The following is a 13590-nucleotide window of genomic DNA, read 5'->3' as shown; positions in this document are numbered from 1 at the left end:
AAGTGCTGAAATCAGGCTAATCTCTGCTTTGTCCTCATTACTGAGCGATTCCTCCTGCTTCACAGCATCGTGTTTTCTACTGTCCCCGCAATCCCTTTTAAGGCACCGCATACACTTAAATGCTGGAAATTTATAAAGACATCAGGTAAATATTCCAGGTAAAAGCTGGACAAGTGCTGCCATCCTCTTGCTCGCAGAGGCACTTTTGCTGCCATATCGACAACTTTTCCCCAATTACATTTGATGAAGTGAGGGTGCGAACGGAGGACCAGATTGATTAATCCCAAGCCCCTCGACAACACGTTTCCTTATGTTTCAATTAACCTCACCATTGACCAGTGACATATTTAAAGAGAAATTGTTATTTTTTTTAAACTCATTTTTTAAAGCAACTAAATCTTGTAAAGGTAAAGTCGAGGTCTGCTGTGCTGGAACGTTTTTCATCTCACCTCACCACAAACCGCCCCTGTGATCACCTGGGCTCACAAAGGAGATGTGCTGGAGAGCACTGGCAGTTCTCCACGTTACATTACCATTACAGTGCACAATATTTTCATAACTGTGGGCCAGCAGGTGGTGCAGTGATTAGAGTCGCCACTTTCAGCCAAAAGGACCCTTTGTTTGAATCCCACCTCTTGCTGCAGCACCTTTGATAAAAGGTACTTCAACTGTTTCAGTAAAAATTCCCCAGCTGTTCAAATGAGTAAATAACTGCGAATAGGTTAATACTGTAAATTACGTTGGAGAAAATCATGAATGACATGCACAAATTCAAGAAATGTGAATTTTGAACGGGCTGTTTACATGTCCACTGTAGGAAAGGACAACTAATCCCAATAATTCTATTTTTGAGAATGGCACGGTTTTTCTTGACACTCCAGGTAATTTGGGGAAGGTCTCAGGGGATTTGTGCTCCCTTGCACCCGAGCTGGAAGGCTAGCAGCAGCTCATCTGAAGGACAGCCAATCACCCAGGGTGTGAAGGACTCAGACAAGGAGTATGTGAGAGGAGAAACCTTGTTGAGAGGAGTGTGACTACAAGCAACCCTTTCATTTTGGACAAGACACAGGTGCAAACTATTGTACGTAGAGCAAAGTGCACTGTTTGCGGTATGTTTTCTTGATTTTATTGCCACTTACCTGAGGAAAAAAAAAGAAGAGCCCTGCATAATGAAAAATTGATATAGCAGTATATGAAAATAGGTACCCTTTGGTTCACACAATGGTCCTTTGGCTCGATGCAGTGGGATTTTTGCCCATTACATGGCCCATTTCTCCTGCTGTATGAAATTTGACTTTCGCAGCGGCTCGCTGCCTAGGCCAGTGTGCGGGTGTTTTTGGCGTAAATCACGTTCTCACCATTATGGTGCCACAATGCACAGTTGTATCTAAAAGTCTAAATGTTGTATCTGACCCAGTGATAATCTAGTGACTCGTTCTCCACATTAGCTCAGAAATAATAACTTCTAACATTAATAATATAGCTTTTAGCAATATTCAAGGCAGACTGCTTTATAAATGATGGTTTGGAGACAAACAATGTGAGACAGGACTGATTTAGTCTATCCCAACCCCACCGCGACTCACCAGGACAAGTAATAGGACATTGACTGACTGACTGCTTGTTTGCCTACTTGGTGGGTTGTGAACATACTAGTTTTTTCCCCTAATAAGAAATAATGGTAATTTGACCCAAGTATAACAGTCCCACACCAAATGGGTGAAATATATATCAAAAAACACAGTCAAACATTGTTTTAATTGACCCCATCCCACTGACAATCTCAGCTACGCTGTCATTTTCGGGGGGGGGGGGGGGGGGGGGGGACAAGCAGACCATCATTGTCATTCATGTCTACCTTTTAAAACAAAACTTGAGTCAAAGCTTCTGCATATCCTAGCTGACATCTGTACCAGAAGGTTCTTAATTGCAAGTGTGTCTTTAATCCATATAAATGTAGAAATATTTTCAAATGTACAAACACATACTCCCCTAGACCCTGCCTACACACATATGCACACTCATACACCTGCTCCCAGGGCACACATACGCACACACATTTTGTGAGTGGCTTAAGAAATTGGCCAAAAGGTCAAGGGGAAGATCGTCCTGTTGACCTGTTCGCATCAGATCCCCAGTGGTATGCACACCATGACACACATACAAAAACAGAAACATTCTCAAAGGTGAACCCTAAACAAAGTGACGGTACTGCAGCTGGGTTGCCGCTGAGCACAAATGCCAAAATATAGGATCTATTTTAGCAATGAAAAAAGCCAGAAAGCAGAAATTTGCAGGGGCTTTTAAACGCAATTCTAATTTATCTTTAATATTTATTCTTAAATACTTGACCATTCAACTTAAAAGTAAACCATGCAAAAGCCTTCATCACAAATGCTTATATTTCATCACTCTGCATTACTGCAAGAGGAGTATTTAAGTCTGTGGGGGGCGCTCCCGGGCAGGTCACCCCAGTGATGGTCAGTTCACATGAAATGTGGTGTGTGGCTGCAGCAGCAGGGCCACTGAGCCCATAACTCACCAAAGCCCCGCGGCTGCGTGTGCCAAAGAGGGGGCCCTGCTACAAGGTCAAGTGGTCCATGTCAGGGATGACACACAGCTTCTGTCCCGCCTAGCGGAACACCCCTCCCGCCCAAAGGCCCACACCCGGCCCTGCGTGTGCTACACCGCATTGCTGACAGCTCAAATTCGGAGAGACCACAAAGAGCGCAGTGCTTCCAGCGCTCTCCCTCCTCCAGCAAGCCATCAAAGCCCACATTTTACAGGATGTGATCACATTTAAAAAGCCAAAAATCAGAGAAAATAACTCCCAGGTTGTTCGCAAACACTTCAGGGGCTCGTGCATTCATACGTCACTGTCACAGCACTGGCAGTTTTGAAAAGGAAATCTTGAAAATGAAGAGGCGACAAAAATCTAAACTGTACGTGGGGGTTACAGAACCTGCACGCACATCCAGAATACATGAACATCCCATTATGGTGCTACATACATGTTCATGTACATGTTTGCTGCCATCTAAATTTCTATATATAGCTCGTTTAATGCTGGCAAATTCTCAGAAAAAAACTTAATAATACTAACAATTACCAAAAAAGTACACAAGAAGAGCAGTTCTGTCCAGTGCTCTTTGTGCTAATTATTTTCAGTGCTTTTAACATGAACTCCCTAGAGGAGTACAGTGAGAGCTCCATCCAGCTAAATTCAGCATCTGAGCTGTTCCCGCCAATCTGCAGTCCCTCAGGGAGGAAGCGGTAAGCTCCAGATTACAAAATCCCGCCCCCTTCTCCACCCAGATCCGCACAAGCGCCCGCCTGCCGCGGATTTTAAACGCCCACTTGTCCATCAAGCCATCCCCATGTCCGGCTGCAGTGAGTGCTGGGGCGGCTGCATCCTGGAACTTCAGGTTGGACTAAGCCCCGCGCAGCCATGTGTGTGCGGGTAGGCAGGGGAGCAACAAGGCAAATAAAAACGTGAGTCTCTCGCCATGTGTTCAGGTACGAGCCTTACTGTTACGCAGCACTCGCGTCCGCACCGCTTCATTCACTCTACAGAATGGCACCGAACACGCAAAGGTGTCAAAGATGCCGAGAGTCCCGGATCTATATATAATAACCCAAGTGGCAGAACACACCTAGCAGAGACAGAAATAAGGATCTTCTCAGATGCTTCACCTCACAACTGCAGAGTAAAGGTTTGGTTCCAAGGCAACGGGAGAATCGATGGCACCGCATTCCAATTCCCCGGCACTTCAGCCACGCGGCACCGGGGTCAAAGGTGCCATATGACTCAGGAGGGGCCTGAAATGAGCCTGGTTGTCCACCGCTGCGCAGGACAGCAGTCCACAGGGACACGCGTGGAGAAGCCGAGACAGCGGGCAGTCACGAGGGGGCTGCTGCGAGCGACTTTCAGCAGCAGGTGCCACTGACAGCACCAGCAGGCTGCCATCATTACCCAAGCGCGATTATAACGTGATTGTTCTCCGGCAAAAAAACCAAAAGAGGTGAAACCGGCATTCCTTAGTATTCAGCAGAGAGGCTTTACTTCTCAGAAGTTTTAGAAAAAGATTCAGCTACGTTACACATAAGAACATAGAGAGGAATATCTTGTCTCTATACTACTGTTAACGCATTTTGTTTTATTTCACTTCACACTGCAATGCATTACGTAATTTTCCACAGATATCGTTACATTTTGGACAAAAGCATGTTCTATAGCTTAATGACAGAGGTGCTAAACAGGAACATATATGAATCTTCCAGCCATCCATTATCAATAACCGCTGGTGCAATGCAGGGTCGCGGCCGCCTGAAGCCTATCCCAGTACGATAGGGCATCGTGTGCAGCACACACAGGATGCCAGTCAGATATAAATATGAATAGTATTTTTTAATTTAAAAAGGAAGATCCAAACTTTCCATGCACAAGGAAATCTAATTTTTACCCAATCCCATGAATAACCTTGGCATCTGATGTAGCTTAAGAGAAGATTTAAATGAGTAATTCTCTGCTAAAATTATTCTGCACTTTGAAATTTCTTCATTTATTACTTCAATACATGTGTCAAAGCATTACAGTCTATAGCACATATAGATTTTTTTGTTTTTCATCTAGAGGCTCATTTTTCAAAGCAATACAACAATTATTTCTTAATTTATTTTCCATTATGATTCCTTTTTCCTTTCTTCCTGTACACAGGCTGGAGGAAAGAAATAGGGGTGGGGGGGGGAACGCTCACCTCAGTCAGCATTTATTTGGGGGAAAAAAAGCACTGGGCTGTTCACTCAAGCCAACTTTGTGCTTTGTCTTTGCCGTTTGAAGGCAATAAAGTCAGCTTCCGCCTATCTCGCGGGAGGGGCCCACGCATCACGTGAGCAGGGGGGGTAGGGAAATGCCTAGTGCCGTCTGTCAGGCTCATGTTGACGCTACACCACGGTCCCTCTCCTCGGGCGGAACGGCCCAGAGACATTTCGGAAAGGTTTATGCAGGAGGACGAGCCACGGTAACACGCTTGCGTTGGGCTGCGTGCGATGCGGGAGCAGAGGAGGAGACATGGCAGACACATTCGGTCTGGCCCACATTTCAGACCTCTCCTTTTCTGCCTCGCCCTCCTCCTCCTCCTCCTCCTCCTCCTACTCCCTCGTTCACTCCCTCTCTCACCATGATAGACAGATTGCCTGCCTCACATTAATTCCCTTCGCACCATGCTTATCGATCCAAGGCCAGTTCCCCAATTGCATTACACATATAGACCATGCTTTCTCACACTCACCAAAACACACAGAGGCACACAAATAAAAAGAAAGGAAAAGGAGGAGGGGGAGAAAAGGCGCGGGGCGCAAACGGGGGTGGGGAGTTTGAGAAATGTCGACGTGCCGAGGGTCAATCCGTAGAGCTTTCAGCGGCCTCCATTTGCATAGATAGCCAGTACATCACTGTACGTGTGGCGCAGTTTAATAGCAGTGAAATGCGCTGCAGTGCTGTTTTTAATTGACAACTTCCCTCACAAGTGTCTGCACTTAACAGGCTGAGGTTTCCGACTGGTTTTACAGCAGCACTTCCACATAACCGGCAGCCGGAAGCAATCAAGCAGCGCTGCCGTGTGAATGTTTTTTTTTTTTTTTTCTTTTTTTATTAAATACTTACACATGAGCTGGGCAGCATGTAACAATGACCCTAGTAAAATAGGAAGAGAAGCATAGGAAAGCCATGAAAGGGAGTTTTCAGCGGGCTTGGTGGGGGGGGCAGCCAGCAGCCAGGACAGCACAGTCTATGAAATGGCTGTGCCCACCTCCAGGATGAAGGCTTGACACAGCAGGGGAGGTAAAGGACACTTGTCTATTCATCAAGATCAAAGTACAACAGCTGCTCTTCTGCTTTTTCCTCCAGCTCTTTTAATGAATCTTAAGTGTGCGCTAATAAGGGAGGGAAGTTCATGGTGGCACTGCTCATGAAGTGCAAAGCTGAAAGGGAGAAGCCCTCCCTCCCATCCCCGGTCGCCCTTTCTCCCTGCCCAGCCGAGCGAGCCGTTGCGCAGGTCCATACCGGCCGGCGGGGGTCACGCCGGACGCAGCTCCGCTCTCCAGCCCGCAGACCCCCGGCGGAGGGCGGTCGCTCGTGCATATCACGCAGACGAGCAGAAAGCAGCGTGAACGGATCGCTCAAAGAAGAGATCGCTGGAAGAGCACAGCTGGGGAACGACCCTGAGCGAGGTCTCCACGAACGGCCCTCAGAGAAGTGCAGCTCCGCAATTCTTTACAACAGGTGCAGAACAGCTGGAGAACCATTAAAGGTGCCTGTAAGAAAATGCATCTCAAGCCACACACAGGCATGCGCACCGCACTTTTCAAGGGGGAGAATTTCCACTTTTTTAGAGGAATCTTTGCTTTCTCTTCCTACTTACTGGAAATGGGTTGTTTCCAGTAGACACAGGATGCATTTTGCATTTTTAGCAGCCATTACATATTCACGTTGATAACCTTCAGCGAGGAAAAGCTCAAGGTAAACAGACTCTGTTACTCCAGCGCCACCGTAAGACATGGGCCGACAGGGGGAATCCTCGTGATCCAGCCAAAGGTTGAAGTCGGTCTCGTGCATCTACTCGGCAGGCAAAGCGCAACCCCATACAGCAAAGTCACATCTCACTCCCGCTTTCCTTATGCAACCTGAACTTTATGTGGGGCCAATGGAAATTATTCATTTACTCAAGTTCTTCATTACTAAAGTGGTTATCTGCATGTGAAAAACACATCACTTGTTAACAGAGATACATGACTTGCACCGATCCTCTCCCAGGTGACTAACGATACCCCCTCAGTGTCTCGGTGGCAGGCTGAAAAGGCGAAAACGTGTTACTTGTATGTCTGTACTTATTATATAATGTACAGTATATTGGCAAAGGCTGTTTTTATATTTTTTACTGCTTGAGATTTTTAATCATCTTCGTCTTTAAGCACCCTCAGAAAATCCATATTTTTATATGTACTAGTACTGTTTTCTGAAAGAACAAGCTTATGGTAACTTACAGTAATTAACCCCATAAGGATTACATGACTAAGTAGCTACATGCACTTTAAACCGCAGGCAAGAACAACACGCACACGGAAAAAAGCACGTTTGTACTTTTTCCGACACAGGCTGCCACTAGTGAAGGTCCTAGGGCTACGCACAAGAGCACCACCATATAGTCACGTGGTTCACTTCACCCCCCAACACATTTTAAATTACTCTGTATTTATGTTACTCTTTGAACACTAACTTTGTATTTCACTGGACTTTTTTTATCAATGACATAATACAATGGACAGATTGTCCTAAATTAATAAAATACCTCCACATCAGTCATCTAGCAGATACCAATTTGATGTGTTTGCTACCTCCAAACTGTTAATGGGTTGTTTCCCAGATAATTATTTATTTTCCCATACAAACTTAAATTGTTTCAAGATCCCATTAAATATTTGTGTAGAATGATAACACTGAGATAAAGTATTGATCATTTTTCTCTGTACAAACCTGCTTTGCCCTTTAAGCAAGCATAGCCTTAACACATCACTGGTTGAAAAGACCTGGAAGATGTGGTTCCATTAACAGGACTCATAGCCAAATCCTCATAAGAATTTTCTTGTTCCTATTTTTTGGTTCTTGTAAATCTGCTGTGTTTTTCCTGATAGGAAAAGGTCAGTTATTTACTCATTTATTTTCCAACTTAAAGCCTGATTTGATGTACACCAGTGGGTAGAATTGACCTTTTCAATGATATGAAATATAATAGATATGCTAACAGACTTGAAGCATGTGCTTTTCACGTGCATGAGTTAGCAAGGAAGAAATCTACAACTGCTGGTGATTTACACAAGTTTCCCATGTAAATTCGAAAAAGGAATATGCAGCTGTGTTAATAACAGAAGTTATAGATGGCTGAAAGGAAAAAAAAAAAAGTGTGGACATTTCGTGAGGCAAGACTTATGCAGTAATGAAGTTATCCCAAAAACAAAGGTGAAAGGACTGCTTCAGAGAAGGGGGGGTGAGCTGGCTAAAAATAAAGAACGGACATTCATTGAACTATAATACAAAAACATGAACAAATAGAGACTTATAGAGGAACATAATCAAATCGGATTCAGAAAAACAATATCACAAGTAATACTAATAATATTAAGAATAATATTTTTGTATTGATGTGCACTGGTTTGCCTCCTGTTGATTACTGTAGCATGAAGGCATGCTGTGACCACCGGCGGTACTGTGGTAAAGCATGAGTGCTCCGGGTAGACATGTGATCTGTGTGGATGCTCACAGTTATCATCAGAGCGGTGCTGCAACGCAATGTAAGCGTGTGTAGACGCAATACAAAGACACATACATTAAAGAACTGACTGCAGCGCTATAGTTGCTGGATTGGTACAATGGAAGCTCTGAGAAAAATCATGACAAAGTAAAAAGGATTTACAAAGTTGATCACAAGCACAGCTTTAGTACCGCTTGTGCAAATCAGCCTGTTTTTCCAGGACGTTTTCTCTAGATAGTCCCCGGACCACCGCAGCCAAACACTGGACAATCAAATATTGATGAAGGAACGGACGGATGGGTAGATGGATGGACAGATGGATGAACGGACCCCTCGCAGGCATGTTCCCCTCACCTGCAGGCCTGTCCCAAAGCTGGCATGTGCACACGAGAGAGGGTGGGGGACTGGGGCGTGCGCCCGTTGCAAACAAAGGGAGATCAGATTCAGTGACCCTGCAACCTTGTCCTCACCCCTCCCCCACTGAGGTCAGCCCCCGCAGCGCTCCACCGGTAACACTACACTGACCAGCAGCCGTTGCTATAGCAGCCGTTCCCCTGAGCCGGCACAGGCTCCCACCAGCGTGGGCTGGCCCCGCCACTCGGCTGGAACTGACAGCGCACAATTCCACTTCCAGGAATAAATGTCGGGAAGAAGCAGGAGATACTGCGCGCTCACACACTCGCACGCACTTGGGCACACGTTCACATTCCGGAATACAATGAGACTAGAAAAGGCCAACGCACACGTAAACAGGAATACACACTGACAGCGACACAGACAGATATAGGTGGAGACAGTGCACAGTGATAAACATGCAGGCGCAGGGACACACACACGCACACACGCACACGTGCATTGAGCATTGAGCATTTTAAGTGAGATGTGGCTGAGGACGTGGAGGAAGGATGCAGGACTGAGGCCCTTTCAACCCTCCGGCTGAAACCAGGCTGAGCCGTGCATGCCGGAAGGATGCTGTCTCCACCCCTCCTAGGAATACATAGTGTTTGCATGAATTATTAAGGTCATAGGCTGAGATAAAAGCCACAGATAACTTTTATGTTTCTAAATCTATAACTTTTCTGTGTTCCGTCAATACACTGCAGCAAAATGTGTCAAATTGCCTGGTAATGGACTGATTTATGTTGTCCAAAAAAAAGTCATAAATTTAAATTGGTAAATAAATGTTGTAGGGAGGAAAAAAAAATTCACATTACTTCTGTTTTCACAACATACTGTTAAAAGTGACTAACCAACTTCAAATGACTTCTGGCAATAACAGCACTAGATACATATTTTCCTTTACTCATACTTGAAATTCAACTGTTATCAAAATTTTGCAAAAAAAAAAAAAAAAAAAAAAAAAGGGGGGGGGGGGGGGAGACAAGATTTTGCCACACACACAAACTCTGTTTATGACAAAAACTAGACGTTAAGTTTGTGCTGCTTTTTTCATCTGAAAGAAGCACCAGAACACTGAATTTCATTATAATGCTATACTGCATTTTCAAGTGCTAACTTGTAACACAGTTATGATCACCGTAATATATACATTTGAATACTATTTATTAATTTGCAAAAAATGTGATTAAAACTGATACCACTTACTATGATTGTAACTTGTACAAAAAAATTAAGCACAAAATCAAGCTTTAAGCACAAAATTCTCACATATGCTTCATTCAACTTAAAATAACATAGTGGACTATTGATAGTTACCAGTAAAGTCATGTTATTGTATAAAATGGTCCGAAATGTTTTTCAAAGGGGGGAAAAAATTTTCAAACGCAACTGCTAAGCTTCTGTTGAATAAACAAATATGCAATAGATTTCAGCTGTCAATCCAAATGCTGACATACATAAAACAAAGATGCGTAGCTTTCAGTAAATATTAACCTGGCCACTACTTACCATTATTATTTTTTTTCACAGCAGACAGCCTGCAGTGGACACACATTTCACTGATTTGGTCTCAGATTTACAAAAATATGCAAAAAAAAGGGGTTTCTGTGCACAAAAAAAATTCTGTGCCCACCAGTTAATGAGCTAAATGATCCCTTTCCCGGTGTCCGATACAACCCAGACAGTCCAGACAGAGACCCCAGCACACCTCGCATTGATGCGTATAGCTCATTTCAGTGTTTTTGTGCAGTTTTTATTCACAAGTGATCACGTGTTTTCTCCATGTAAGTATTTGTTATATTTATTATTACTGTTTTGTGTAAGAGCAGGCTTACAAGAGCGCATCCATAAGGCATATAAATTGAGGTTAGGGTTATACTGCCCGTATTAAATCATGCTTACATGGTGAGGTCTTCTCCCATTCTCGTTTTCTGTTGTTTTAATTCAGTCGTATTTTCTGAACTAATTCTTTACCAAAATGATAACTAATACTTAAAACTAATATAATTAAAACAGATTTTGCTATTTCATGAAGAGGAGGCTTGTGAGAGTTTAATGGATTTCCATTAACGTTCCTTTTGCTCGGTTAATATTGCACGGTGAAAACACACAGCTGCCATTTACTGTTTCATCCTGTTAAACACAACGTTTGTTACTCAAGGAAAACCTGAAACAATTAAAAGTTTGTTTTTTTAATTTTCCCTTAATTTCATAATACGGTGGTCATTATTTTAATTAAATAACTGTTACAACAAATACAGAATCATTCTTATCCTTTCAATTAAATTAACTGCTTCATCTAAATGAGATTCAGTACTTTTTCAGTACTTTTGCTAAATTTTCAGGGAAAAAAATCAAATGATGAGGCCACCGTACTTGTGCACCTCTTACAGTTTTCTACAAATTTGGTGTCACACTGCCAAACAAAGAAAGCACAGAGTTATCCACTAAAGTGCTTAGCAAGGCTTTAATTATCCGATTAATTCAGTCGGTAGCAATCCAGCATTATCAATAAAGAGCTCGGCTAAAGCAAATTCCAGCAAATACACAGAAACCTGCGAACTCGGGCCGAGTAAAATTGCTGTACACGTAACACTGCAACCCTGTCTCCTCCTTCCTGCTTGATACCAGCAGGGTGTTAAAATCAATTTTAAAAATACTGCATTTGAATTGGCTAAATCTTTACATTTTAGTTAAGTACTCATAGGCTCAAAACATCATAAACCAACTACGTCTGCCATCCAAATTTATGACGACTAGTACAGCTGACGCAACTACATTTTCTCCACAGCAACTGTTCACTGTACCTTCTTCACAGACTAAGCGGGGGCATTTCTATGCAGGCGGCATCTCTAGCTACACATCTGCTTATTACTCCACCTAATTTGCTTAGCCAGTAAATAAAACCTGATAGCCAACCAGAGAAGCGCCCACGATGCGGCTAATTGGTTAATGCTTTGAGTGGTCCCGACACCGAGGCACACAGGCGTCCCAGGAGTTTCCTTGTCATAAACTTCTCATATTAAACTCGAAAGTATAATGTTTTAAGTACCAGGACACGGGCAGAAGGCTCTCACTTGACCAGACCGTACGTACAGCGGACGAAATAATATTCCTGCTCCCTTTCCGTGGTATCAGCCTGCAGGTTAAACTAATTACCTCTTACGTTTGGAACAAAGCACCGAGATTCCCAACACTCGGTCAGTCGTATAATCTGGTATGAATATTCAATGTCAAGCCTAGAAGTAAACAAACACAAATCATTACTCCCTTCATTGCACCCACGCCTTGGGTATGAGGCTGAGTTCAAATAATGATCTTTCCTGTCATAAATCAATTCTCTTACATGGGTCTTTTTCTCCCTCACGCAAACAAACACCTCGCCCTATACATACACACGTTTGAGAAATTTTTCCAGGTTCGGGGATAAGAAGCACGAACGAGACACGCCTGAAACTCCCTTCAACTTGTTACATTTTCCTGAAAAGCAAATCTTCTCATGCCCACACAAACTAAAATGTAATGTAGCACCAGCCTTTAATCCTGCAAACTTACTCATACATAAATATTCCTTGTACCATTAGCCAGTGGATGCCCAGCCTGAGGGACAGAAGGAGCTAGTGCCGCATAAGCAATTGAATCATGAGTCAAAGAACTATATTTTTATTCCTTTTCATCTGAGGGTTGCCTGACTGGTGAAGTATGGCAGCACCCCCACAGCTAGACGGTCACCACCAGGCTATTCACCATCACCACATTTGCTTCATTTTTTGCAGCTATCAAAGTCTTCCATACATCCAAAATTAAAAAAAGTGCTTTTAAAATGCCTGTTGAAATAAAAACGTACATTTATTCATTTAGCAGACACTTTCTCTAAAGCTACTTCCAACAAACTCCATGTAGTGTTACCTGGACATACCTTATTCACCGTGGTTACTTACACTGCTAGATACACTACTTACACTGGGTCACTCATCCATACATCGGTGGAACACACACACTCTCTCTGTCACTCACACATTATGGGGGAAGCTGAACAGCATGTCTTTGGACTGTAGGAAGAAATCCACACAGGCACAGGGGGAATATGCAGACAACACACATATTAAGCAGGGATCAAACTGACATCTTCTCGCACCACCCAGGTGCTGTGAGACAGCAGCGCTACTCGCTGTGCCACCAAAAATAAGACATGTCTTTTAAATCACCGCCAAGAACCTCCTTCAGGTTGCTGAAACACGGGGTAAAGGTGATTGCTAACACTCCTCAGAAATGATCGAAATTAAATGCAAAAGCAAATCAACGATCCTGGTGAACATCCATTGTAGACCTCAGTGTGTCTAAAAACAGAAACTTGCATCACCGAGCTGTGATTTATCACAAAGCCACAGTATTTATCAAATGTTGATCGTAAGCTACATGAACAAATTGTGCCTGAGCATCAGATGTACTTACGAGAGCTGACGCTGTCCACATACTGAGGCAGATAGGGGGCCCACAGGTCAATGGTGTCCTTCCGACCCGATTGTCCAATCCTCCGCAGCTCCGCCAGCAGTAAAGCCTGGGCAGCCTCCCTGATCTTGGGGAATTACAGCAAAAAAAGATTTTTCAAATTCAAACTGCAAATCCCAACAACTTCATGTGCTATCACAGTCCTTCACTACAACAAATTTAATGCCCAATTTATGAGCTACACCTACAAGCAAGTTTATTTTCCCTCTTGCTCGCAGAGCAAACAGTTTACGATTGGACTACTTAGGCATTAGCTAGCAAGGCAAATAAATAAATTATTAATCAGACAGTCTCAAGCCACAATATGTGTTCATTTGGACTGGGCTGTCATTGATAATACAGGCAGCTGGTAGTATAGTGGTTAGAGCAG

General features: G+C 43.5%; 1 protein-coding gene across 2 annotated transcripts in view; it reads right to left on the bottom strand.

The window, feature by feature from the left end:
• wdr7 (WD repeat domain 7) overlaps positions 1 to 13590 on the bottom strand; it is a 134298-nt gene that overhangs the window by 74748 nt on the left and 45960 nt on the right. For both annotated transcript variants that reach the window (XM_018753920.2, XM_018753931.2), the window contains one exon: positions 13164 to 13287. In XM_018753920.2, coding sequence (XP_018609436.2) covers positions 13164 to 13287 — 124 coding nt within the window. The remainder of the gene's footprint in view (positions 1 to 13163; positions 13288 to 13590) is intronic.

This window comes from Scleropages formosus, chromosome 6 (assembly GCF_900964775.1).
Source record: "Scleropages formosus chromosome 6, fSclFor1.1, whole genome shotgun sequence".
NCBI lineage: Eukaryota > Metazoa > Chordata > Actinopteri > Osteoglossiformes > Osteoglossidae > Scleropages > Scleropages formosus.
Note: the sequence above shows the minus strand (reverse complement) of the source record. Positions and strands in the feature narration are given on the sequence as shown.